The sequence below is a fragment of the Leptopilina heterotoma genome, unplaced genomic scaffold, assembly GCF_015476425.1.
Source record: "Leptopilina heterotoma isolate Lh14 unplaced genomic scaffold, ASM1547642v1 Lhet_9, whole genome shotgun sequence".
Classification (NCBI taxonomy): Eukaryota; Metazoa; Arthropoda; class Insecta; order Hymenoptera; family Figitidae; genus Leptopilina; species Leptopilina heterotoma.
The window spans coordinates 1,189,593-1,216,983 of NW_025111193.1; the positions used below are offsets into that span (position 1 = coordinate 1,189,593).

General features: G+C 23.9%; 2 protein-coding genes and 1 long non-coding RNA gene across 6 annotated transcripts in view; 1 reads left to right on the top strand and 2 right to left on the bottom strand.

Annotated features, from left to right (window-relative positions):
* LOC122511731 (UDP-glucuronosyltransferase 2B30-like) lies at positions 1 to 21,920 on the top strand. 3 transcript variants are annotated; one of them, XM_043627168.1, is made up of 8 exons: positions 1 to 746; positions 961 to 1,306; positions 1,626 to 1,878; positions 3,678 to 4,179; positions 14,314 to 14,460; positions 15,579 to 15,677; positions 16,095 to 16,385; positions 20,637 to 21,920. In XM_043627168.1, exons 1-5 carry the CDS (start codon positions 385 to 387, stop codon positions 14,315 to 14,317), a joined length of 1,467 nt encoding a protein of 488 aa, XP_043483103.1. In that variant the 5' UTR covers positions 1 to 384; the 3' UTR covers positions 14,318 to 14,460; positions 15,579 to 15,677; positions 16,095 to 16,385; positions 20,637 to 21,920. The 3 variants fall into 3 exon arrangements, with proteins under 3 accessions (XP_043483103.1, XP_043483104.1, XP_043483105.1); XM_043627169.1 differs by having other exon boundaries at positions 20,960 to 21,920; XM_043627170.1 differs by having other exon boundaries at positions 16,129 to 16,385.
* Positions 10,145 to 27,391, bottom strand: part of LOC122511732 (protein Wnt-1-like) — a 117,750-nt gene continuing 100,503 nt past the window's right edge. The window contains exons 6-8 of the mRNA XM_043627171.1: positions 13,785 to 13,962; positions 13,402 to 13,633; positions 10,145 to 10,411 (exon numbers count right to left, since the gene is read on the bottom strand). Coding sequence (XP_043483106.1) covers positions 10,210 to 10,411; positions 13,402 to 13,633; positions 13,785 to 13,962 — 612 coding nt within the window. The 3' untranslated portion in view covers positions 10,145 to 10,209. The remainder of the gene's footprint in view (positions 10,412 to 13,401; positions 13,634 to 13,784; positions 13,963 to 27,391) is intronic.
* On the bottom strand, positions 20,182 to 27,270 carry LOC122511734. Of its 2 annotated transcripts, XR_006302553.1 has the most exons (4): positions 26,871 to 27,270; positions 26,642 to 26,742; positions 25,537 to 25,946; positions 20,182 to 20,309 (listed from the first exon to the last, which is right to left on the bottom strand). It is a non-coding gene; the product is annotated as an uncharacterized LOC122511734 (long non-coding RNA). The 2 variants fall into 2 exon arrangements; XR_006302552.1 differs by having other exon boundaries at positions 26,642 to 27,270.

Sequence of the window (27,391 nt, forward strand, 5' to 3'; positions counted from 1 at the left end):
TTTTAAATCCCCAATACGACAATAACATTCCCTGACTGTTCTGCGGCTTGATTATAGTTTTATTTAATTTCTTTCTAAAGTCAATATTCTCTATTAATAATAGAATAATATTCTTGTTTCTGTTTAGCGTGTCAAGGACTTGTATCAGTGTTTAGTGTAATTTCACCGAAAAATCTATTCAAACCGGACAAAGTAAACAAATAATTGAAATAACCTTATAAGGTACACGTGGAAGAACTTTTTTTCGGCTTTTTACTTAAAAATAGATGTGGGAGTAGTATTCTGTGATAAGTTGTAATACAAATAAGACAGTGTGCTGTGGGATATAAGAATTGTGATTTAAACTTTAATTGTGTTATTAAAAATTAATAAAAAAAGTGGAAAATGAAGAGAAGGGATTGTTTTATAGTGAATTTAATTTGTTTATTTATTTGCTCAGCTGGGGCATCTTTTTTGGCAACTCCTCCACAGAGTGCTTTAGTGGTGGCCTTTGAAGATACGTACGAACTATCATTGCTGGCCAATACTCTATCAGATCAGGGAATTGATACAACTTTAATTGTTCCTTCAACGGCGAATATTTACGAAAATTTAGTCGAAGTCGAAGTGCTCAAAATTTTTTATGAAGAATCATTTAAGCCAGAGGCAAATGCGCTCAAAGCCTGCGAACAACTTCTTAGTGATAAGAAAATTTTAAAGCGAGTTCGAGAACTTCAACCCACTTTCACGATATTTCCATCGATTAGGTAAAAAGTTTTTCTTTATTTAGTTATTACTATTTTACTTTTTTATTTTCTTTAATTTCTGTTTTTATTTTTCTTTATTTTTGATTCTCTGTTTTTGATTTTTCTTTTTCTTATTTGATTTTCTATTTTTTATTTAGTACATATTCTATACTTATTTGTTATAGATTTAATTATTTTTTTATAAATGTAAAATATCGTTTTTTTTTTATTTCAGACACGATGCGTGTTTAATTCCCTGGGTGAAATCGATAAAATCGATTCCAGTTCTTTGGACTCTTGGCTCAAATGAAGAAATTTATACATTTCTGCAAACAGGCTCGGCAATTCCGATTAACAATGAAGGATTTATGATCACAATGATATCAACTGTGAAAGATAAATTATTCATTTATTCAATTCGTAATAATTACATTTATCCTGCATTGAAATTAGTCTCGAAATATCTCCCCAATATTGATATCACACTGGAAAATCTTTATCAAGACGTCGAATTAATTTTATGGGGAAATGACGTTGTCTTCAATACGAATTTTGCTCCTTTAACTGAATTAGTAGTGGAGGTGAGAAAAATTAAATTTTTATTATAAATTGCAATATTGGAAAAATTAATTTTAATTTTTAAATAAGTAATTAATTATTTAATTTATATTTAATTGTCACGCAACTAAATTAAATTAATTTAAATTTATTTTTAAATATTTATTTTATTTTAATTTTTGTTATTTTTTTGAAATTGCAAATTATACTTAATAAAAATAAAAAATTTCTATTCTAATTTTTATTGCAATTTGCAATATTGGAAAATAATTAAGACTAAAAGTAATTGTAGTTAATTATTTAATTTATATCCAATTGTCATGCAACGAAATTAAATTTCAGGTTGGATGTTTTCATTGTCGAGGTGTTCAAGCGTTGCCTGATGATCTTCAAAAAGAATTAGTTGAATTAAGATCGGGAACAATTGTTTCCTTATTAGACGAAATTCATTCGAGTCTTATGGTTGAATTGGCGAAAAAATTACCGCAAGGAAGACAAGGACAGGCTCTCGTTTGGAGGCAAAAAAATATAACTTTGGAGACGAAACCAGAAAATCTCTTCGTTCATGAAAAAGTTGATCGTCAAGATCTTATAGGTAATTACAATAAAAATATAATATAATATAATTTTATTAAAATTGTAGGTATTATAAATATAATACAATATAATTTAATTTAAAAAAAAAATTTAATTGATTTGTTTCCTAACTTTTTAAAAATATTTTTTTAATTTTAAAATTAATGTATTGAAAATCATTGAATTCTTGCAAAGAATCTTATAAAAAAAAATTGAAGAGAATAATAATTGAATTCCTTCGAAGAATTTTTTTATTTATGAAAATAATTAAATTCTCGTGATGAATTTTATTAAAATAATGGAGTTTGTTTAATAATTTTAATTGAAAATTTTGAAAGCAATTGAATTTTATGAAGAAGAATTTTATTAAAATTGTATATTGAAAATAATGATATTCCTAAGATAAGATTTTTATTATTTATGAAAACAGATTAATTCTTGCGATTATTTATAAAAATAATTGAATTGTTCCAAAGAATTTATTAAAATTTTAGGAAATAAATGAATTTTATGTAAATATTTGAAAATAATAAAAATTATTTCGATGAATTCTATTAAAATTGTTTTGAAAAAAATTGAATTTGTGCAAATAATTTTATTAAAATTAAGCATATTCAAAATAATTGTATTCATCAGAAGAATTTTATTTTTTTTTGAAAATAATTGAATTCTTTCAATTTTTCGACGAATATATTTTAAAAATTGCATTGAAAGTAATTTAATATTCATGTAGAATTTTTTTAAAAATATTTTGAGAATAATTGAATAATTTTTAGAGAATTTTAAATTCTTGTTGAAATTGAATTTTATGATAATTTTTGAAAATAATTAAATTCTTTCGTGTAATTTTATTTAAATTACATTAAAAATAATTTAGTTCCTGTAAAGAATTTTATTATTTATAAAAATAATTGAATTGTTTCGAAGGATTTATTAAGATTTAAAAAAAAATTGAATTTTTTCGAAATATATTAAAATTTTTTTCAAAAATTAAATTCTTCCAAGGAATTCAATTAAAACTGTTTTGAAAAGAATTGAATTCCTGCAAAGAGTTTTACTATTCATAAAAATAATTGAATTATTTTGAAGGATTTATTAAAATTTTAGAAAATATGTAATTGAATTTTTTTGAAAAATTTTACAACGAATTAAGAAAAAAATTTAATTCTTTCGTAAAATTTTATTGTAAATAATTGACTTTTTGCAAAAATTTTACTATTTAAAAAATAATTAAATTGGTTAGAATGATTTCTTAAATTTTAGAAAATATTGAATTCTTTCGTGAAATTTTATTAATATTTTGTTAAAAATAATCGAGTTTTTGCAAAAAATTTTACTATTCATAAAAATAATCTAATTCTTCCGAAGAATTATATTAAAATTTTTGAAAATATAAACAATAATAATTAATTTTGTACTTAATAAGTAAATTTTGAAAATTTTGATTATGAAATTATTTAAAATTTTTTATTAGGAAAGAAAAATTTGTGTAATTTGCATAACAATAATAAATTGAATGTCAAGTTCCGCGCGCTTATCATTTGCTAGTTATTTATAAAAATAATTGAATTCTTGAGAACAATTTTATTAAAATTTTTGAAAAAATAATTGAATTGTTTCAAAGAATTTCCTGCGATGAACTTTATTATTTATGAAAATTGTTGAATTCTTGCAAAGAATATGATTTAAATGTTTGAAACTAATAAATAATAATAATAATAATAATAATAATAATAATAATAATAATAATAATAATAATAATAATAATAATAATAATAATAATAATTAATTGTTAATATGAAAATTATTTTTCCACAGGCTATCCGCGAACGAGAGTTTTATTGTGTCACTGTGAAGAAACGGAACTTTTGGAAGCAGCGTTTCATGGAACGCCGGTGATATGTTTCCCGAGGAACTTTGCAGAGAAGAAAAATGCCTTGAACGGTTTGAAATTGGGATTTATTTACTCGACGGAGGGTGATTATTCAATTGATCGCATTCAAGGGTCAGTGAATGAAATTCACAATTCAGCGATGTATCGTGAAAATGCAAGAAAAGTTTCACTCGCCTTGAGGGACAGACCAACACCTGCAATGGACAGACTTGTTTTCTGGCTCAAATATATTGGACGCATTAAAACCGAGGCAGATAATTTTCTTCTGCCCGTTAAGAATATTCATACTTACGGTGAAGTATGGCAATTTTTCTACGGTACTGTCGTTGGCACAATGCTCAGCGTTTTCATAACGATGCTTTATTTTGCCACACGTTTCGCCGCGAATAACGAACGTCAACACAAATCTAGAGGAAAATATAAGAGGTAATTTTTTAAATTCATTTTTTTTCTTTTTTTTCTCATTCAAATAAAATATTTTAAGTAAATTGTAAATAACATGTCCCTGAAGTTAGCGTCGAAAACTTATTTTTCTTATTTAGAGACAGAAATGTTAATAATTTTTCACCTAGGGAGATTTTTTTCAAGTTAATAACTTCGAAAAAATTTTATCCTTTTGGGTTTTATGGAAAAAATTCTGAAGCTAAATTCAGGGACTTTAAATAACTTAAAAGTGAAAAATTTACAATTTTAGTTTTTTAAAATATTTACAATTTAACTTGTAAACTTAAAATTTAACTTGAATTTAAACGAAATTTAATTAAAATCGACATTTCGATTTCAATTAAATTTCGTTTATTTCAATATTCAAAACTTTAGGAATATCAATTATAAAAATCATTTTCTTTTGTTTCTTTGAATATTAAAAATATTAATAATAATAATTAATAATTAAGGAATAATCTACGAAAGTTTATGCAAAATTTTTGCAATTTTTTTATTTTATAATTTAGAAATACTTTAATTTTGCAATTGATAATTGTGCAATAATTTAGTTGTAACAATCAAAGTTCTCACTTTTATAGAAAATTATTTCTACATGTAAATATAATTTTATCAGTTAAATAATTTACATACTTCGTTTTTAAAAAAATCTTAAATTTTCAGCTTTCTAAATATTTAATAAGTTTATTAATAATTTTTAATAGTTAATAAATTTTTATTGTTTAGATTGAAATGTTAAAACATTAAAATGTCCACAACTTTTTGGAATTTTTTTATAAAAAAAATTACTCTAAGCATTTTTTATACAAAAATATATAAAAATAAAAAAGTTGAATTATTTAAATATTAAATAGACAGGGCTCGAACTATGTCCTTAAATCCCGTAAAAGTCCGTAAATTTATTGAAAGTCCGTAAGTCAGTTTTTTTGAAAAATAGGTCCGTAAAGTTAGTAATTTGATTGAAAAAGCAATAAAAGTTGGTATATTTAACGATATAATTTGGAGAATTTTTGAAAAGTTACAAATAATTTGTCAAAATTAAATTATTTTCAGAAATAATAAAATTCTTTGCAAAAATTCAATCATGGTAAAATTTCTTTAAAAATTCTCATCAAAATTTCAATTATCTTTATAAATAATAAAATTCTTCTCCAAAATTCAATTATTTTTAAAAATTTTAATAAATTTCTTCACAAAAATTCAATTATTTTCTAAAAATTTTAATGAAATTCAAGAATTAAATGTTTAACTTCAATGATTAATAAACATGATTATTGTGAAAATTCGAAAGAAATTGTTCATATAAAATTCAATTACTTTGAAAATTTTCAATTAAAATTATTAAAGAAACTCCACTATTTTAAAGAAATTCAAAGAAATTCTTCAAAAGAATTTAATTAGGATTATGAAAAATTTTAATAAAATTCTTTCCAAAAATTCAATTATTTCCATAAATAATAAAAACCTTCGAAGAAATTCAATTATTATCATATTTTTTTGATAAAAATCTTTGCATAAATTTAATGATTTGCAAATTTTTTATAAATTTTTTCGCAATAATTCAATTATTTTCATAAATAATATAACATTTTTACATCGATTTAATTATTTTCGTAAATAATAAAATTCTTTTAAGGAATTCAATTATTTTCATAAATAATAAAATTTTCACATTAAATTAATTATTTTCAAACAAACCAATTTAAAGAAACATTCAATTATTCAATAAGTTATTAATTTTTGTATTTAAATAATTGAATTCTCGTTGAATTTTCTAATAAAAATTGATTTAAAAACAAAATTCAGTTAAAATTTTATAAATAATAATTGAATATTAAAATCATACCTACAGCATAGAATTTTTAAAAATAATTGAATTCTGAAAAAGTTTCAAATTAAAATCTTTGAAATTTAAAATTTTAACTAACAACTCTGTGAAATCAATTTTTTCAAAAGGTTTAATTGAATTTTTTTTTGAAATTTTTTGAAGTTGTTATTTTCTAATATATATTCAATTGAAGAATTTTCGAATAATTGAAATTTCGTAAAATTGAATTGTAAACAAATGGATTTGAAAATTGTCAAAGAATTTTTTCGAAAATTATTTCGAGCCCTGAATATATTTAAATAAAAATATTGTTTCATCTAAATCTTTTATTATAAACGTTCGGAACGTTTTAATTGATAAATAAATTAATCGCATTTAAATTTACTTGCAATTTTGCAAGTTTTCATTTTATTGTTCTATAAGAAATTATTTCTCTAATAAATAAATTATTAGACTATGAAAATAGTAGCACAAAAAATTAAATAAAAATCAATAATAGAAAATAATAACAAAAAAAAAATTTTTAGAAGTAAAAAATAAAAAAAAAATAAGAATTAAAAAAATAAAAAAAGAAGAAAAATATAAAACAAAAGAGTGGAAAATTAAGTTCTCCGAAAAGAAAATTAACTAAGAAATTAATAAATAGATAGTGTAAATTAATTTAATAATTAATAAATAATTTAATTAAAAAAAAATACATATTCTTTTTGCATAAACATTCGTAACACACAAACAACGAAATGTAAAAAAATAAATTTAACAACGAAAGTTACAAAGTAATGAAATCGTTATAGTAAATAAAAAAAAATTGAGCGATTGTGATCAAATTTTTTTATATCTTGTATTTATAAATACACGTATAAGATACAAGTCATGCATATATAAATTATTATAAACTACCGTATCCTAAGGCTAATCGAGTGATGCGATTTCAAACAGTTACTAGAAAAAGTAACGTTAGAAAAGTTGCGATTACGATATAAATATACAAGGTAATTACCAAGAATTTTACATTTACAAAATTTTTATCTGTAAATGTAAATTAAGCGAAAAAAGAAAAAAATTCATATAAAGACGATTCCTTTTTGCATGATTTTAATAGGGAATGTGTGTTTTCTCACAAATTAGTTTGTAAATTACTTGATAATTATCCTGTATGAATATACACATATATATATTTATGTATATATATATTTATATTTATATAAATTATCTCAAACAAAATAAATTACAATCTTTCAATACTGCGCTTTGTATATCGTTGTTGTACAGCAAGAATTGACTTGCTTTCCATTTATTTATTACTTTTTTTTTGTTTCATATTTTACTCTCTAAATTTTTTCGATGGTACTAACCTATCGAATTTTTCCATTTTTTTTTTTTTATTTTATTTTTGCCCGACGGATATTGAAATTATGAATTGTGCATGTCGAAGAAAATTAAATTTTCATTTCGATAAAATATAAAATGTGAGTCAAAAATTAGATTTTCGATGAAAAAGAGAATGATTTTTAATTGAAATTTTAATCTATGAAATGTTTATAATTTTTTTCTTATGAAGTATTTTTTTGAAAACACCAGAGAGATAGAGAGAGAATGGGCAAAATTAGTGGACGGAATCCTCGGCTCAACAATATTTCGAATGAAAATGCCTTGGATTTCGTATTATCAGTACTATGTACGTTTAATATGTATATGGGAATTATTATATTTTCGTTCATTTCAATTAATTTGCGATAGTCTCTAGACTTGGGGTTTTTTTTAAATGAATATCGAAAAAAGTATTTTTAGTCATCATTATTAATTATTAATATTGAATTCATTATTCTTTTTTTCATTTCTTTTCTTTTTATTTATTTAAAGTTTTTTCGAGTTTTTAAAAATTTTTCATGTTAATATTATTTCTACAATACTTTTATTTTTATAATTATTATTTGATATTATTAATTATTAAATATTAATTTTAATTTAATAATTCTTAATTTTAAGCAAGTAGTATTTTTATAATTGTTCTTTTACTAAAGACGTCAATTTTCTACAAATTTACACCAATGAGTAAAATATTTTACTTTTTTTTATTTTATAAAATTCAAGTATTGGGGTTTTTACTTTCAAAAATTCTAAAAGTTCAAATGAACGAATTATTCTTTCACTTATTCTTTTTCGCAACTCTTTTAAAAATTACTGACAGCAATAAAAATAATTAAAATTTTTTTCAAATAATTAATTTCTTGTAGAAAATTTGATTATAATTTCTTTAAGTAATTAAATATTTTCTTATAAAGAATTTCAAAATTTTATCAAAATTTTTAAAAACAATTTCTACAAAGAATTTTATTAAAGTGTTTGAAACTAGTAAATAATAATAATTAATTAGGTAATAAGTAAATTTAAAAAATTTTGAGCTATTTCAAAAATTGGTTTATATTTAAACAATTCTTTTAAAAATTACTTATTGGAACTAAAATTTAAAAATTTAATTTTAAAATAAATTATTTTTTTAAAAACGTTATGCAATATTATTTAAATAAAATTTGAATTCGGGAAATAAATAAATAAATTTTGTTTCTTTGAACCTTTTGAACTTTAGGGGCATAGAACTTTTCGAAAAGTATTTTTAAAAATCGCATTAAAAAAATACTTCTGCAAATGTTAGAATTAATATTTAAAAAATTTGTAAATATTTATTTAACTTTATTATAAAATTTTATAAAATATTTTTTAATTTAAAATTTTAAAAAATAAATATTTATCGTAAAAAAGATATTCACAAATTATTTTTTCTTTTAAAAGTAGATTCAAACTAATTGTTCTTTTTCTTTTTAAAATGAATTATAAAAAAATCTTATTTAAAAATCGACGTTTTTTTGCTGTCGAAAAGAAAGTAAATTTAAAAAATTTTAAAAACAAAGACTATTGCAAATAGAAAAAATTATTAAATTAAAAAATTATTATCAAATAAAGTTTCGTGTTTGAAAATTTGAGACTGAACAAAAAGAAAACTTTTCTTTTTTCTCATCAAATTGAATTGAACGAGAAATAATGTTTCCGCATATTTTTATATACATATACAGCGGTAAGGATAAGTATTAAGTACGTTAGAAAATAAAAAATCGTGTATGTACATTCATTGGCATACGAGAAAAATTTTCTCGGTCGGCCCGAAGGCGTCGTTGGGTTGTCAATTTAAATCACTATATATACTCATTAGAGAGCACGGGCGCTTCTTTTCTTTATTAGATAATCAGAGAGCGCCATTTTTTTCTCTTTTTTTTAAGCCGAGTGCCGAGAGCTTTAACGACAAGAAGAAAAAAAGAAAGAAACGATGTTTACAATAATTTTTAATATTATAAACACGTTTACATTTACTCGTTGGCATTCACGCTCTTGGGAAATTATAAATTATAAATATCTTTTTTAAAAGTAGCCTCTCTTGGCGCTTACGCACTGGAAGCGCGAATTTGCGTACGTCGTGCGTCAAACATTTTCGGGCGGCTTTTTTTCTTTTTTTTTTCTCTCGCGAAATCTTGAATTATACTTCTTCTGTAGATAGAAAATGTGTTCGAGGGAAGAAAGAGCAAATTCACGAGATTTTAAGACGTCTTTTTTTGTAAATTTCGTTACAAGAAGGTTTTATTAATAGAATATTTCAAATTGAAAAAAATGTATAATAAAACTGAAATTTTTTTTTAATATTACAATGAAAGTGGAATAATTAAAATAGAAAATTTTAAATTATTTGTATCTTCATTGTTATTATTTTTATTAATTGTTACTAATATCTATACTAGTATTTATACTGGTATTTATAATAGTAAAACAAAAAATATAAATTTGCCTTAAAAATGGAAAAAATTTTCCAAAAGTGGAAAGTTTGTTTTATTTTGGTAAACAATCTTTCAAGATGTCTTAAAAATTGGAATGTTTTCCTCCTTTCTTCCCCATGATTATTTAGATTTTATTAAATAATTACTTCGGAAATTCGGAAGATGACGAATGAAATTTATCTATCAGTTTATATAGCATTAGTATATAAAAAAGAAGTGAGGGTCAGAAATGTTTCTTATTTCATTTTTTTCGAATGTTTTAAATGAAACAAAAACCGGATGATTTTAAAAAAAATCTTTTTCTAAGTAATCATTGCCTTCTTTAACTTCTGATTTTTTTCCCCTTTTGTGTTTGTTTTAATTGCAAACGTGTTCCTCCCGATTTTCTCGACAAAGCTCGCACTTTACGTCACAGCACCAGACGAATTTGCAATTGCATTTTTCAGTTACATCTCGCACTCGGGTTTGATATCCTCGACCACAGCAGAGCAAACGACATCCATCTAATCCAAGTGATGTTCGATTGCATATTCTTCCCCTCGTGCCCGGAATTCCCAAACTGTGAAAGAAAAATTAAAAGGGTTTATATTTAATACATAGTTCCTGGGTGGGTGATAAATTATTATCACCAATATTAATAATAATATTTAGAATTAATAGTATATTATCATTACTTGAGGCTCCGGATCTTAAAAGGGCACACGCGCGAACACACGGCAAATAAGTTGGCCCCTGGAGATAAAATTTTGAAGTTGTTCAAAATGAATTTTAAATTATTGTTTCTTATACAGAATTTCAAGGCGAAACTTTTTTTCTAATAAAAATTTTTTATATAATTTCTCGTTTTCACGTAAATTGAAAAAAACGTGATTTTTTAAGTTAAGAAATTTTAATGAATTTTTGACTTCAACTCGTGACTACTTCGTTAAATATTAATATTTTTCCACAAAATTTACACACAATATTCTTCAAACTATTCCAAGAGTGAAACAATATTTGGAAATTTAAAAAAAAAATTGTATGTCAAAGTAAATAATTATTTAAATAATTTTGTCGGAAAAATGATTCTCCTATTTTCAATTGAAAAAGTTGAGTGACGAATTTTCGTTTTCGGAAAACTTTCAGCGACAAAAATGTTCATTAATATGTTAGGAAGTTTTTTGGAAAATATCTTGCCATTTGATAATAAATTAAAGACAATAGAGCAATTTTAACATCGTCGCGCTCTGCTGTAAAATTGCGGCGTGGCGGCACACGTGTAGCATGGCCGCCATTACAAGACCAATGTATATATAGTTAGACATTGTTTACGTTTACAGCAGAGGGCGACGATGTTAAAATTGCTCTATTGTCTTTAATTTATTATCAAATAGCGAGATATTTTCCAAAAAACTTCCTAACATATTAATGAACATTTTTGTCGCTGAAAGTTTTCCGAAAACGAAAATTCGTCACTCAACTTTTTCAATTGAAAATAGGAGAATCATTTTTCCGACAAAATTATTTAAATAATTATTTACTTTGACATACAATTTTTTTTTAAATTTCCAAATATTGTTTCACTCTTGGAATAGTTTGAAGAATATTGTGTGTAAATTTTGTGGAAAAATATTAATATTTAACGAAGTAGTCACGAGTTGAAGTCAAAAATTCATTAAAATTTCTTAACTCAAAAAATCACGTTTTTTTCAATTTACGTGAAAACGAGAAATTATATAAAAAATTTTTATTAAAAAAAAAGTTTCGCCTTGAAATTCTGTACAAGAAACAATAATTTAAAATTCATTTTGAACAACTTCAAAATTTTATCTCCAGGGGCCAACTTATTTGCCGTGTGTTCGCGCGTGTGCCCTTTTAAGATCCGGAGCCTCACTTGTAATAATTATAAATTCATATGAATAATTTAAATAATTTATAATTATTACCTGTAATAATGATAGATTCAAAGTGAATAATTTAAATAATTTATAATTACTATCTATAATAATTATAAATTACGATAAACAATTAAGATAATTTATAATTACTATAGCACATATAAATTATTATATAAATTAAATAATAATTTTTTCCCAGCAAATAGTTGAGAAAAATAAATTGAAAAACTTATTTAATTCTAATAAATGAATTAAAAATTGAAAACTTTGGAAATACATGAAACACTTACAGATTTTTCAATTCAAATATTCATGTTTCTTTTTTATTTTTTTTTTTGATTCAATTATTTGAAATAATGTTCATAATTTTGGGTCAAATTAATTTAATTTTTACTAATTGAATTAAAAAATTAAAAATTTCATAAATAAATTGAATAATTGAAAATTATTTAATTCAGATATTGGAATTAAATATTTTTTCATTCAATTAATTGCAAAAATTACAAAATGTTCTCAATTTTGAGTGTAATTTATAATTAATTCTAAAGAACTGAATTTAAAAATGAAATATTTTGGAAATAAATTGAATCATTAAATTTTTGAATTTATTTTTGAATTCTAAAAATCTGAATTCAAAAATTTAAAATTTCAGAAATAAATTGAATATTTTTTGCTTCAATTATTAGAGTTTAATTTTTTTTATTCAATTACTTAAAAAAATGTTTGGAATTTTGAGTCAAATTAATTGAATTTTTAATAATTGAATTGAAAACTTCATAAATAAATTGAATAATTGATAATTTTTTTATTCAATTTATTAGAGTTTAATTTTTTTTTGAGTCAATTTGATAGATAAATTAAAAAATTTTCGAAATGTTGTGGCGAATTTATTTAATTCTAAAAAACTGAATTCAAAAATTGAAAATTTTTGAAATAAATTGAATAATCAAATATTAGAATAAAAAATGTTTTGATTCAATTATTTGCAAAAATTAATAAATGTCCACAATTTTAATCGAATTTATTTAAATCTATAAAAAACTGAATTTAATATATGAAAATTTCGGAAATAAATTCAATTAAACATTTTATGTTCCCAAAGTTTCGAATGTTCAAATAAACGACGATATCTTTGTTACTTCTTTTAATTTGTATTTTATGATAATAATTATTTTGTTTATTAGAAGAATTTATTTTTTTAACTAAATAAATATTAAATTTTCATTAATTTATTATTTATTTATTTTATTATTTTATTAATTTCCATCTTAATGTAGTAATTTTTTTAAAATTATTAAAATAGAAAATGAATTTCGTTTATCTGAACCTTTAAAACACAGTTTTTCTAATTGTAAGGATATCAAATTGAGACAAAAAACGAATCAAAAGCAACGTTTTGATTCGTTTTTTTTGTCTCAATTTAATATCCTTAGAAAAACTGTGAAGTTTATGGACTTAATTAAACATTTTTTAATTCAAATATTAGAATTAAACGCTTTTTAATTAAAATATTATAATTGGACATTTTTTCATTGAAATATTGGAATTAAACATTTTTTTAAGTATCTACTTAAAACAAAATTAAAAACTGTTTCGAATTTTGACTGAAAATTGAATAATAAAAAAAGCGATGACAAAAAATGTAAATATTAGTGTCCAAAAGTAGTCGTACGTGGTATTTCGTTCGCAATAATCGGGACTATCTTCTAAGTAGACCAAATCAGTTTTGTTTGGCCGCTTTAAATCTGGTCTTGCCGGCCTTAATCTCGCTGGTTTTTTGCCACCCCTTTGAGCAAGACGCACCAGAGCTGCGCCCTCGTGCAGTGCTGCCAATGCCATTCCTGCCGTCCTAAAAGCCGGTAATTTCCGCCAGCAAACACGAACACTACAAGAACCGGACATGCCTGTAAGAAAAAAAAATTGTAGATTATAATCTCTCTCACTTTTTTTTAACAAAAAGCCATTAAATTAATTAAATCATTTTCCTGTTCTCGTTTTAAAGAAACAGTTTTGTTTCGTATTATTTTTTTCTTTTCTTTTTTTTTTGCAATTTACCGTGACACTTGCAGACACGTTGCATCCTTGAGCGAATCGCTCGCCTTCCAGCTTCACTATTATGTCTTCTCATGAGTAATCCTGCTAATCCAGCTGGGCCTTGAACTACACCGTCTTTTACTGGTTCTTCCCCTCCATCTGACCACTCGCGAGAGAATTTTTCTCCAAAGTGAATATCCTGAAAACAGTTTTCTGTCAGTTTTATATGCCTTCTACACTTTGTACCACAAGAACGCAAAAATATTCTAATGAGAAAATTTTATTCTTAATTTATTTCTACTTTTTCTATTAATTAATAAATGAATATAAATTAATTTATCAATTATAATAGCAAAATTGGTAAATATTTATTTAGTAATTATTTAGTATTTTTTAGTATGTAGTATAATTTATATTTCAATTGTTTAGTTTTTTGTATAATTTATTTATTATTTAGTATAATTAGTATCATTTTACTTGTAAGAAAATAAATTATTTTCTTCAAATCAGAAACTGTCGTTTAAACAACAAAAATTTTTTTTTTTTTTAGTTAAAAAGCCATTTTTTTTGCACCTCGCCAGCACTACATTTCTTAAAACAAGAATCGGGCACCTTTCGTCAGGAAATTTTTCGGTACCTAGCCCGGAATCTTTTATTTCAAGGCGATAAGAAAGGAGGAAATACCAAAAGTAAAGGGGTAAGTCAAAAAAAATATCAATTATTATATAGAGAATTCTTTTTACTACTTACGAAACTAAAAAAAATTTTTATTTTTTCAATTTAAAAATCATTTCTTTAACTGCAGTTTTATTTTAAAGAGTAGGATTATTTTAAATATATTTAAAGTATTATATATTTGAATAAAAAGAAATAATAAAAATCATAATTTCTAAAAATATTCTGTAATTTTCCAAGCAAAATTTAATTAATTTTAATTTTTTCATAAATTTTTAATTTTTATATTTATTTTTTTTAATTTCAATAAATTTATCAACATTTAAATTATTCAGAATTAAAATCTTGTTTTGTAACAAGATAATTAATTAACTTTTTTATTGTTGGAAATTTTGTTTTAAAATTCTTTTGTTTAATTAAGTGGAAATACAAATTTTTAATTTATTGGAAACGAAATAGAAAATTCATTTTCAATAATAATAGTAATGAAATTATTTATTGGCCTTAGAAATTTGTTTTCAAATTAAATTTGTAAAAAATTTATTTGTAATAAATTCAATATTACTGTAATAATTAAAAATAAAAAATAAAAATTAAAAATTTATTTTAAAAAATTAAGTAAAAATTTTTATAAATTTTTCATGTAAAAATTAGTAATTCTCTATTGAGTAGTTTACATTTTTTTCTTGAAAATTTAGTGGAAAATTACGAAAAATTTTGTAAAATAATTTATTTGAATATTTAGTGAAATTTAAATAATGCAAAATTAGAAAGAGAAGTTAATCCCCTATTGTAAACAAGGGAGATAACGATTCTCGACATTGTTATGAGAACTTGTTATCATTTTGTCCTTGTCTATTTCTTCTTCAACGACAATAAAAGTATATACGAAATTTAAATTGAGCCCTTTCCCCTTCCCTTCTTCTCTTTGCGGATAGTTTTCGGCTTCTACCTGAGAGAGAAATTTTCATAGCGTCACAGTTTATTGACCTCCTCTGTAGGGGTAGCAAGTCAATAATTTAATTTAATTTCTTCAATTAAATAAATTCCATTAAATATTTTTAATATTTAAAGCCAATTAAGTACCTTAAAGAATTAATATCAAATTATTAATTTTTTTTCAAATTATTCATCGATAAGAAAACGCAAGAATTTTCCATTGTGCACCACGTTTTTCAAGAGACGAAGAATTGAATTTTCCAGCCCGTCCTTGAATTACTTAATGTAATTAATTAGCAAGTAAGTACCAAAATATAAAATTTTTTTTTAATATCGAATTTATATTGTTTAAATTTTTGTAATAAATATTAATTTAAAATTAGTGTCGGAATAGAAATAATTGGAAATAATATTTATTACACTTTCAATAACCGTAGCTACAGATAATATTAAAAAAAAAAAAATTTTCTTCAATGATTGTTAAAATTACTTTTTATTTAATGATTCTTTTTTGAGTAATGAATTATTTCTACATGATTCTTTTTATTTTATTGATGACTTAATTATATTGATGTTTTATTTTAACAATAAATTATTTATTCATGCACGTTAAATAATAGTAAAATTTTAATTAATTAATTGAAAAAAGTCTGAATGTAGAAATTTATTGTAACAATTTATTTTTTTATCTAATTGACTTAAATTTTTTTTGTACAGACATATTTTTTTCTTTTTTTTCTACATTCTTCAGTGAAAGATGGAAAGGGAAAGAAGACTCCAAAATACATTGAAGCATCATTTATTGGAATTTCGCCGAGTATTACGATTTAAATTTGTACAATTTTTTATTAAGTGCTAATTTGTGATGTTATATTATTTAGCTAGGAATTTTCAAACAAAAATTAAAAAAAAATGGAATTACATTAGCTAGGAAAATATAATTTTAGTTTTACAAGAGGATTAAAAATACAGCGTCATCTGGCAGCATTTTTTCACCGAGGAGAAGGGGTAAGTCAAAAAGTTCCAATATTATATTGTTTTTTTTCCTTTTCTTTATCCTACACCCAGAAAAATTAAAAAAAAAATTTTTACTGTAAATAAATTGTTTGTCAAACTTTAAAAATTAAGTTTAACTTTAAATAATAAAAAGTAAATAATAATTAAAAGTAAAATTACTTATGGAAAAAAGTTTATTTGTTTCAAATAAACGATTACTTGTCTATTATCATATAAATATTTACTTAAATCAAATAATTTTTATTTAAATCGGTCAAATTGTAAATTTTTAGCATGATTCGACTTGTCAAAACATGTAGATTGATAATAAAAAATAAAAAAAAAATTAAGATTTTGCTCAAAAATCACTAAATTGCGATTATCTCGAAAACTAGAACCGACAATATGGGCCCTTTTCATGTAGACGTCCACAAATATTTATTTTGTAATATACAAATAATTGGTTATTTGAATCAAATAAATTTTTTTTAGTGTAAAATTCTTTTAAGTAAATTTAATGCATTTAAAAAAATGAATTTAGAGGAAGTTTGATATTTTTCAAGAAAAAACGTTTTTAAGTAAAAGAAATTTTATTTTATTACAATGTAAATATTACCTTATTCAATATGTTAATTTTTGGTAACCAAATACAATTTATTAAGTAAATTAAAATTAAAAAGTATAAAAAAAATGAAAGTAGATTAAAAAAAAATATTAAGCAAGTATTTGAGTTCGAAAAGAAAATAAATAAAAAATAATTAAGTAAATCTTTATAAATTAATTAAAGTACAAAATCATAAATAATTAGTAATTGAGCCTCTAAATAGTTAATAATAATTATAGAATAATAAATTAATATTTAATTAATAACTAAATTCAAAATTTAATTAATTTATTTTAAATTTGATTCAAACTATTATTATAATATTACTCTAAATTTGAATTATAGTTGAACCTCTGGGTGTAGGTTTTATAGTTTAAATAATAGTCTGTAATAATTGTGCACCAAATACTGCGACTTTGTAATAAAATATTTTTATCTAAATTAATTAAATCTAAAAACACTTATCTAAGTAATTTTTGTTTAAATTAACAATTGATAATTTTAAAGAAAAGTTTATTTTAAACAACGTTACTATTGAAATGAGATCAATGAAAAATTTATGTCCCGAGTCTCTGAGCACACATTTCTTTTTTTAAAGATATTGTTAATTGTTAATTTTCCATTAATGAATATAAATAGAAAATCATTTTTTAAACTTAAATTAATTTTAAACTGTTCATCTTATAAAATAAAAAAATGGTGTGCTCCGAGAATTAAATTATTTCTTACTTCTGTGGATTATCGCAGTAATTGGTACACTTTCTCTATAGTTTAAGTAAAAGGCCTGTTTTCTAATTGTCAATTTAAATTATATCTTTTTTCTCGTGAATATCAATCAGAATATTTTGTCTCAAGTCACTTAAGTGCAAGATGTTTGATACAAAAAAATCTTTATTTCATAATAGTCGGAAATTCATTATCAACAAAATTTTTAGAAAATTAATTTTGTGATCATTTTCCATTATTGTTGCATTTTAATTTATTTTAACTAATATTGATTCTTTTGCACATCATTTAAATTCGAGTTAAAGAAGAATCCGATAAACAGTCGAAACAAAAATTAATCCACAATTTTCTTATTTCGAATTTTAAATGAATAAAATTAAGTAAAATTTAAATTAAATTTGTTTTGAGTTACAGGAACAAAAGTGAATTAAATTCCCTTATTTCGAATTTGAAATTTGGAAAAAACAAGTCAAATTTAAATTAATTTTAGGAGAAGCGTAGATAATTTAATTTTCAAAATTGTAAACAATTTAAAAAAATTTAAAGTATCGTTTGAATAAAAATGAAATATTAAAAATAATAAATCTATCAAAAAGAAACAATTTCGGTAATATTAAAATTAAACAAATATAAAATTTAACAAATATATTAGTTGATAAAAAATTTTAATTTTCATTAAAGTAATTATTTTTAATTGTTTAAAATGCTGAAAACTACATTCTTTTCACAAAAACAAATTAAAAATTTAATTTGTCAAAAAAAAACAATAATTAAATTTTTTAAAAAGAAGATTAAAAGAAAAATTAAAATACGAAAATCACATTGGACTGTAACTTTTATTTTGACTGTCCGTTAGATTCCATTTTAAATATATTAAATATTAAAATTATCCTAATTCTATAACACGTCGAAAATTCGGTCGCATTACACTACACTGAAAATTTTTTTTTTATTCAAATAATCGATTACTTGACTTAGTCAATTCAATATACCAATAATTGATAATAGTCAATTAATCGGTTACACAGGCACACAAAAAAATAAAAAAGTCAAAACCCAGAGGTCACACCCCCCTATCCCCATGTTTTTGGGGTCGCTAAAACCGAATATGACCATTAAAAATTTTTTTCATCGGCCATTTTCCCGCTACCACCCCCTTACACCTGCTCCCGGGGGTTGGAATTTCAGTTTAAAAAAAAGTGGAGTAGGGTGTCTATTCCTGTGTTTTTTGGGTCGCTAAAACCAAAAAAGACTACCAAAAACAAATTCTTCCCTCCCTTAACCCCCTACAACCCCCTTAACACCCGAAAGGTGGGGGGTCGAAATTCGAATTTTCACGAAAAGTCGATTACTGTGTCTAAACCTACGTTTTTTGGGTCGCTGAAACAAAAAAAGACTACCAATATCAAATCCTTTCCACCCATGACCTCCTACAACCCCCTGCAATAATTTTTGATAATTAATATTTAATTTTCAATTTCCCAAAAATCGGTTCGTTTTATTTGAAAAAAATTATTGCAGGGGGTTGTAGGGGGTCGGGATGGAAAGGATTTGATTTTGGTAGTTTTTTTTGGTTTCATCGACCCAAAAAACGTAGGGTTAGACACCGTAATCGACTTTTCGTGAAAATTCGAATTTTGACCCCCCACCTTTCGGGTGTTAAGGGGGTTGTAGGGGGTTAAGGAAGGGAAGAATTTGTTTTTGGTAGTCTTTTTTGGTTTTAGCGACCCAAAAAACATATGAATAGACACCCTACTCCACTTTTTTTTAAACTGAAATTCCAACCCCCGGGAGCAGGTATAAGGGGGTGGTAGCGGGAAAATGGCCGATGAAAAAAATTTTTCATGGTCATATTCGGTTTCAGCGACCCCAAAAACATGGGGATAGGGGGGTGTAACCTCTGGGTTTTGACTTTTTTATTTTTTTGTGTGCCTGTGTTATTTTTGAATCAAATAAATTTTTTTTTCAGTGTAAAACCAGTGTTTTATTTATTAATTTATGACTTATTTAAGAGTAAATTAGAATAATGAATTATTATTATTTGAAATTTATCATTAGGTATTAAAATTTATCATTAGGTATTAATTAGCAATTAATAAAAATTGGTATTAATTAGCAATTAATAAAAATTTTAGTAATTAGTAACAGTGAATTCCTACTGAGAGGACTCGAGCAGGAAATTACTGTTACCCCACTGGTAGTAGCGTCTGCGTCCAGGTGTTGGACAAGATATAGAATTGAAAATAAATTGTTTTTTTGCAACTTTTTCTTTACATAAAATATTAATTAATTAAAAAGATATATTAATATTTAAATTTAAAAGACAGGAATTAGAAAAAACAAAAAATCAATTGTTATTTTTTTATAGTATATTTTAATGTTTGTTGTATCATACATTATTACAAATGTTCTTACTTAACATATTTATTATAAAACTAAGATATTATAACATATAATTTGTATAACTTGACACGCGAGTTAATTATACAACAAAATGATCTTTATTAATTCTTGCACTTAAGTAACTTGCTGATAAAAATCTTCTAGTTCGGTGATCAATCCTTTTTCTTCTTCTGGTCATGAGTCTTCTTTTGTTACTTTCATTCCTGAAACAAAAATAGGTCTTTTACTTCAACTTTAAAATAATTTTAATCAGAGATGCTTTCTATATAGTCTTTAGAAAAATTTATAGTGAAGTCTTAAGGCCACTTTTCACCAACTCCGATTAAAAGTTAATCAAAGTGAATCCTTAAGTCAGTTAATCAAAGATTAAATCCTTTACCGACCAATCATTGGCGGTTAAAATGACTTTAATCATGATTGGTCGGATTGGTCGGTTAAGGATAATCTTTGATTAACTAATCGGAGTTGGCGAAACTGGCCCTTAATGGTGGAATAAATAGAAGAATTGACTATAAAATTTTCTGTTGTAGTAAAATGGACTATGTATGAAGCCATCCCCGATTTATATTTAGGACTTCTTTCCCTAAAGAGGAGAAAGTTGTTACTACTCTCCAAGGTGAAGAAGCTCCTTCTTGGAGAGAAAAGTAACAAGTGGAGAAGTAAGTCCCTGTGGGAGAGTATGACGATTCTGAGCTCCCACTTCTGAAGTCGTCCTCGAGGAGAGGGTTTCCGACTTCACTCCCCTCAATTAGGAAAGTGGAAATGAAACAAGTCTTTTTTTCCGACGGAGAAAACAGAGAAAACAACTTGAGAAAAAAAAGGGGGGGTGTATGTAATTTCTTTTTTTTTATAGATATAGAGTAGATATATTCACAGTGAAATCCCTGGAGATCGAAGTCGTCCCTTTTTGCTTCTTCTACGACTTCTTCTACGACTTCTTCTACTCAAAGAGAGTGAAGTCGACAACTTCTTTGAGGACGACTTCTTTTGGAGAAGGAGAGGGAGGGAGTACCCTCCCTCGACCCCTACTCAAGGAAGACAGAAGTCGTCAGGACCTTCTAGGACAACTTCAAGCTTTTTCTCCCAAATAGGGGGAGTCGACAACGTCCTATTTGGTTTTCCTAGGGAGAGACTCTTTATTAAAGGAGAAAAAGAGAGAAAGTGAACATCTTCTTCGTCTTATTCGCCAGAAGTAAAGCAATTTCTGCTACTAAGTGCTCATAAATTAGAGAGAAATTACTATACTACCTAGAGTATAAGAGAAGTTATTAACTGTTCTCCCCTAGAAGAAACTAACAAGTAACAACCCAAGTGTAAATCTTGACTACTTCGTAGGGAATGGAAAAATATTTGATACGTATTTTTTTTTATTTTGTCAGACATGCTATTTTAGGGGTTGAAAATCAAAAAAACCCTCAAATGTGTGTAAAGTTTTAGTTTGGAAACATATTTCTAATTCTGTTTATTTGCATGAAACTCTTTACTATAGGGGGGGTTTTTAGGGTCTCTGATCACAAGTCAGATTTAAAAAAATGTTACAAACTAAAATTTTACACACTGAGGGTTTTTTTGATTTTCAACCCCTAAAATAGCATGTCTGACAAAATAAAAAATACGTAACAAATTTCGATTCACTATACGAAATGGTCCAAGGTAAATGGATCCCAGTTTTACACTTGGGTATTGTACTTGTAAGAAATAAATAGAAGAAAGAAAGTTAAGAAGAAAGAATTTTGACTAACAATCTCAAGCAGTTGCGAACTCACTTAACTAATTTTATAATAATAATAAAGGCTTAATTATTTTTAATAATGTTTTACTTTACTCAGAACTACTTCCTTACTCAATGTAAATTATTACACTGAGAGAAATGAATAGTTGTGACTACAATTTTGGTTATAGGAATAACGTCACTGCCCCAATTTTAATTAGTTACTGTTACTAATTCAGTTATTAATAACAGCCATTTACAGGGTGTCTACTATTTTCGTTCAATACAATTCCCGGCTTTGTCCTAATTTTTCCAGGTTTTTTTCTCATCAAATTTAAATTTATTTGATTTCGAACATAAATAAATCTACAAATGGCTTCCAAAATTTTTATTAGAGTTTTTATGTATTAAATTCTTTTGACGACTTTCTTTAAATTTTTTGAAAATAATGTTTTTTTAATAATTTTAATTAAAAATTTGAAAAATAATTGAATTAAACAACGAATTTTTTCAATGTTTAAAAATCATTTTGTCTGTTCATAATTATAATTGAAAATTCGAATAATTCAATTTTATTAAAATTCATATTCTGCAAAGAATTTTACTATTTATAATAGAAACTGAATCCTTCAAAAGAATGTTATTATTTATGAAAATAATTAAATCACAGGGAAAACTGAGTGTTGTTTTAACACCGAATTTGGTGTTAAAATAATCACGCAACAAATTTTACTCTCGTAGTCGGCGCCACATTCTATGTCGTTTAACATTGGCTAATTTCACAGGCAACAAAAATCACACCAAGTTTTTTCTGTGATGTTTGTGTAGATTTTTATTAAAAATTTTGAAAATAATTGAATTGTGGAGAACAATTTAATTATTTATAAAGATAATTGAAATTTTGAGAAGAATTTTTTACAGTTTCTAGAAATAATTGAATTCTTTCGACGAATTTTAATAAAATTTTGAAGAATAATTACATTTTTCGAGGAATTCGATTAAAATTGTATTAAAAATAATTGAAATCTGCAATGAGTTTTTCTATTTATGAAAATAATTGAATATATTGCGAAGAAATTTTTAAAAATAAAATTATAATTACGGTAACTAACTTCCCTTGATTATTTTCGAAAAAGTTAAATAAAATTGTTTAAAAGAATTTAATTATTTTTAATAGAATCTAAAGAAATTTCAATTATTTCAAAAATTTGCATTTGCAATTATTTGTTTATAATTAAATAATAATTTAAGATAATTAATTTAATTTTTAATAATTAATTTAATTTAAGATAATTTAATTATCTTGAAACAATTTGAAAAATTTCAAATTTGGAGAACAGTATAAATATCTATAAAAATTGAAATAAAAAGCGATTTTTTAAAAACAAATTAAAATTATAAAACTTTTCTTAATTTAGTGAAAAAATTGCCGGTTTGGCATAATTCCTGGCTAATTCACGGCTATTTCCCAGTTAGTAGGTTAGTAGACACCCTGATTTAGTTAGTGACGTAACTAATTAAATAGGTAGAGCAACAAAAAAAGAAAAACTACTCTTTTTGGTAGTAGGGGAAGTGCGCCGGTTGTGGGCACCCCTAAGTAAACTTCGACGGCAAGCAGACTTTACTGATCTAATTATTGCAAGTCGTGTTCGTTGACAATACGGACTTTTCGTATTCATAACAAAACAAATATATGCATTTGTGTAATAGCTGTGAGCATAATAAAGAAAATTTGCATTAAATAAATAAAAAAGTAATTTTGTATTGTTTTCGAAGAGCAACATATGGGTGTAGATTCGTTCAGAAAAAAAGGGTTTAATTTTTTTTTTGCAGTGTTGTCATTATATTTTGTGATTTACCTTCGTGTTTAACCAAAATCCTGCATCACAAAATGTGTTGGTCTTTTTAAAAAATGACTGTCATTCCCGGTTGTGGGCACCTTTATGTTAAGGAGGCTCTACCATCTGACAATGATGAGGACTACTGTCTCATCTGTCTAAACTTTCTGCCAAGGAAAGTGACAGCCGCAAACTGCATTAAATGCGATGAATATAGTCGTTCAGTGCATTAGAAGTGCGTTATGGTTTGCGTACTAGCTAATTCACATGCAAGCATTATGCTTTTGTTAGCGATGAGCATAGTGTAAAAACGTGTCATCATTTTTGTTCTTTATCCCGGCAAAGTCTCTTAAAATAAAGAAACTTTCATTTCTTCTTTATTTGTGTTGGTTTCCTTTAATATTTTTCCATTTTTAGAGGATTTTTCAAGGGTGCCCACAACCGGGTACAAAAATTTTTTTGTCAAAAAATTTCCATTTCACTAAATTTCTAATAAAATTTTTTTATTTAAAGAAATCAATTTAATTCCTTCACTGACAGTCACCTTAGACCTCTAGCTTTAAATTCGTACACATATATTTGTATAATATGCACATGGACAAATGTTATGAGACAAAAACAAAAGGGTGCCCACAACCGGAACACCTCCCTTACAACTAATAAAATAGCTAAGTTTACTAAGAAAAATGGTAACTCTGGTGATTTGTAGCGAAAGCAGGATTGCCACAGATTAGAGAACTCGAGGAAAAGACAGGAAATTCTATCAAAAGTATACTGAAAAGATATTAAATTTCTAGAATTTATAAGACAATTCTGAATTTTGTTGTCCAACAAGTCTTTAAAACAAAAATTCCATTTAACTTTATATTCTTTCTATTTCTAACAAGTTAACTTTACAGAATTAATTAAAAATAATTTATTTAAAAAAGAAGTTTATTTACGATAATTGTAGAAAACAATTGAATTGAATTTTTAGAGAAAAATATAAAATATTCTTTAGGGTCAAGGAAAGAGTGACAAAATTCTGTCTGGAAATCAGAGAAAAATCAAGTAAAAAAGAAAATGAAAATTTTGTGGCAACCCTGGAAAGAATTACTACCAAACGAAATATTTAAATTTTAATACAACTTAGTAAAAATAATCAATATTTTAAATATGATAAGAAAAGGAGTTCGCATTCTGTTAAATTTAGAGAAAAGAGACAAATTTTTCTTTTTGTTACAGGAGAGAAAAGAAAAGTGACTTAATTTTTTACTTTCAAATCGTCGATTTTCAACTAATTCAAATTTAGAGAGTGATTACAGTAATTAGAATAATAATTTTTTAAAAATTGAATACTGTATTTCTGGAAAATTTTAGAATATTACTTTGTACATTTATTGTAATTTACGAAAAGATAAACAAGAACGAAAAGAAAACAAACTTTTCTCTCTAATTCTGAATTATTGAAAAGTTGTCAACAAATTTTGGAATTTATAGTTTCTAAAATTTAAATTAATTTACTACAAAAATTTTTACATTAAGTTATCAACGAAAATTTAAATTACTCTAGAACAAAAGTTTGAATGAAAAAACGAAAATAATTTAGAATTTAGAATTTTCAAAATTTAAATTAATTTAACCACGAAAATTTGAATGAAAAAGCGACAATAATTTATAATTTACAAATTCAAAAAATTTAAATAAATTCACCACAGAAATTTGAATTAATTTACTACGAAAATTTAAATTAATTTACCACAAAATTTTGGATGAAGAAAGGAAAATAAAAATTACTATAAAATAGTGAAATTTTGTACTCAAAATATTGTCTTAAAAAATTACTTTTGAAAATTAAAAATTAAATCAAGGAAAATAAAATGTTAATTTTTTTTCACTCACCCCTCATTTTCGATGAATAGAATTTTCTGCTGAACTTGATACTAGTCTACTGGATGTTGAACTCTCTTGTAGAATTTTAATTAGTTAATTTTACTTAAAACTAGACTTAATATGCTAGATTCCTATCTAATATAATTGCATTTTTTTAATTTTCAAATCCCTATCTAAATAATTTACAAAATAAAATTCACAATATTACTTCACGAAAATTACACAAGTAATTCTAAATTTAACTCGTACCAGTCGACGAAAAAAGTTCTAATACAAGGAGAGCTAATTACAAAATAAGTTTTTCAAAAAATTTTGATGAATTTTGAATCATGCTTCGCTTTCTTCCGTCTTCTGAAATCCTGTTTCCGAATCCAACTCTCATTTGTGAATGTAAAAGAAAAAAGTAAAAAAAAATGTATCTGCAAAAAAATTTCGAGTTAATTAGACAACAAGAAAAATACTAATTTTATTATATATTACCTTTTAAATAATTTACTTTCAGCTGATTAGAAATTAAGTCTTTACTTGATCCTACTTTGGCTTTTACTCAAAGAGAGAATTAAAAAAAAAATTTCAATAAAATATACAAGAAAATAAATATTTAATAATAATTTAAATGAATTGAAATAATTTTTTATAAATTATAAGTAAACTTATTGTTATAATAGTAAATATTAAAACAAATAGAATATTTTAATAAATATAGAAAATAATAAATATTTAATTAATAATAATTTTTAAAAAATTAAATAATTTTTACAGAATTATAAGTAAACTAAATAACAAAATAAATATTTAAAGTCAATTGTGCCTATAACTATAGAAAAATTAAATATTTAGTACAAAATTGTATTTTAATAAAATATTTAATAAAAGAAAAATAATTGAAATTATTGAAATTAAATTGAAATTGAAAAAGTAAATTATTGAATTGAAATAATATTAAATTGAAATTGAAAAGCTAAAATATTAAATTGAGTTGAAAATTGTAATTATTTCAGGTGAAGCATTTTTTGGTGTATAAATTCTGTCATTAATTTCAAAAACAATTAATATTTAATATAATTTCAATAATACTTTACAATAAAAAAATTTAAAATTTGTTGAAACTTACTCAATATATTTCAAAGATGGCTGGGATGTTGAAAAAAAAATTCGTCTCTTCTTATCTCAAAAAGCATGGCTGCGTGGAAAATTCTTGCAAATTCAACTCCACTGAAAAATTTCCATTCGAATATTTGAGTTTGATTTATAAATTGTAATTTATAATTTGAATTAATTTATTTAAACTATTAAAAATGTATTAAATAAAATTTGGATACTTGATAAAAAATGAACTTTACACTGGACAAGTTGAAACACCAAAGACGGTCCCCGTTAGAGTGTGAGACTTTTATGGAAAAATTACAAAGGTAGAAAGGGAAGAGACTATCAACGAAGGAAAAGGAAAGAAAAGAAGGGGAAAGGGCTCAATTTGAATTTCGTACTTCTATTGTCGTTGAAGGAGAAATAGACAAGGACGAAATGATAACAAGTTCTCATGACAATGTCGAGAGTCGTTATCTCCCTTGTTTATAATAGGGGATTAACTTCTCTCTATAATTTTGCGTTATTTAAATTTCACAAAATATTCAAATAAATTATTTAACAAAATTTTCTGTAATTTTCCACTAAATTTTTTCAAGGAAAAAAATGTAAAACTACTCAATAGACAATTACGAATTTTTACATAAAAAATAAATACCTACAAATTTTTACTGATTCTTTTATGTTAATATAATTTTTTTAATAAATTTTGAATTATTCTTTTTAATTAAATTAAATTTTAATTAAATTTTTAATTATTACAGTAATATTTAATTTA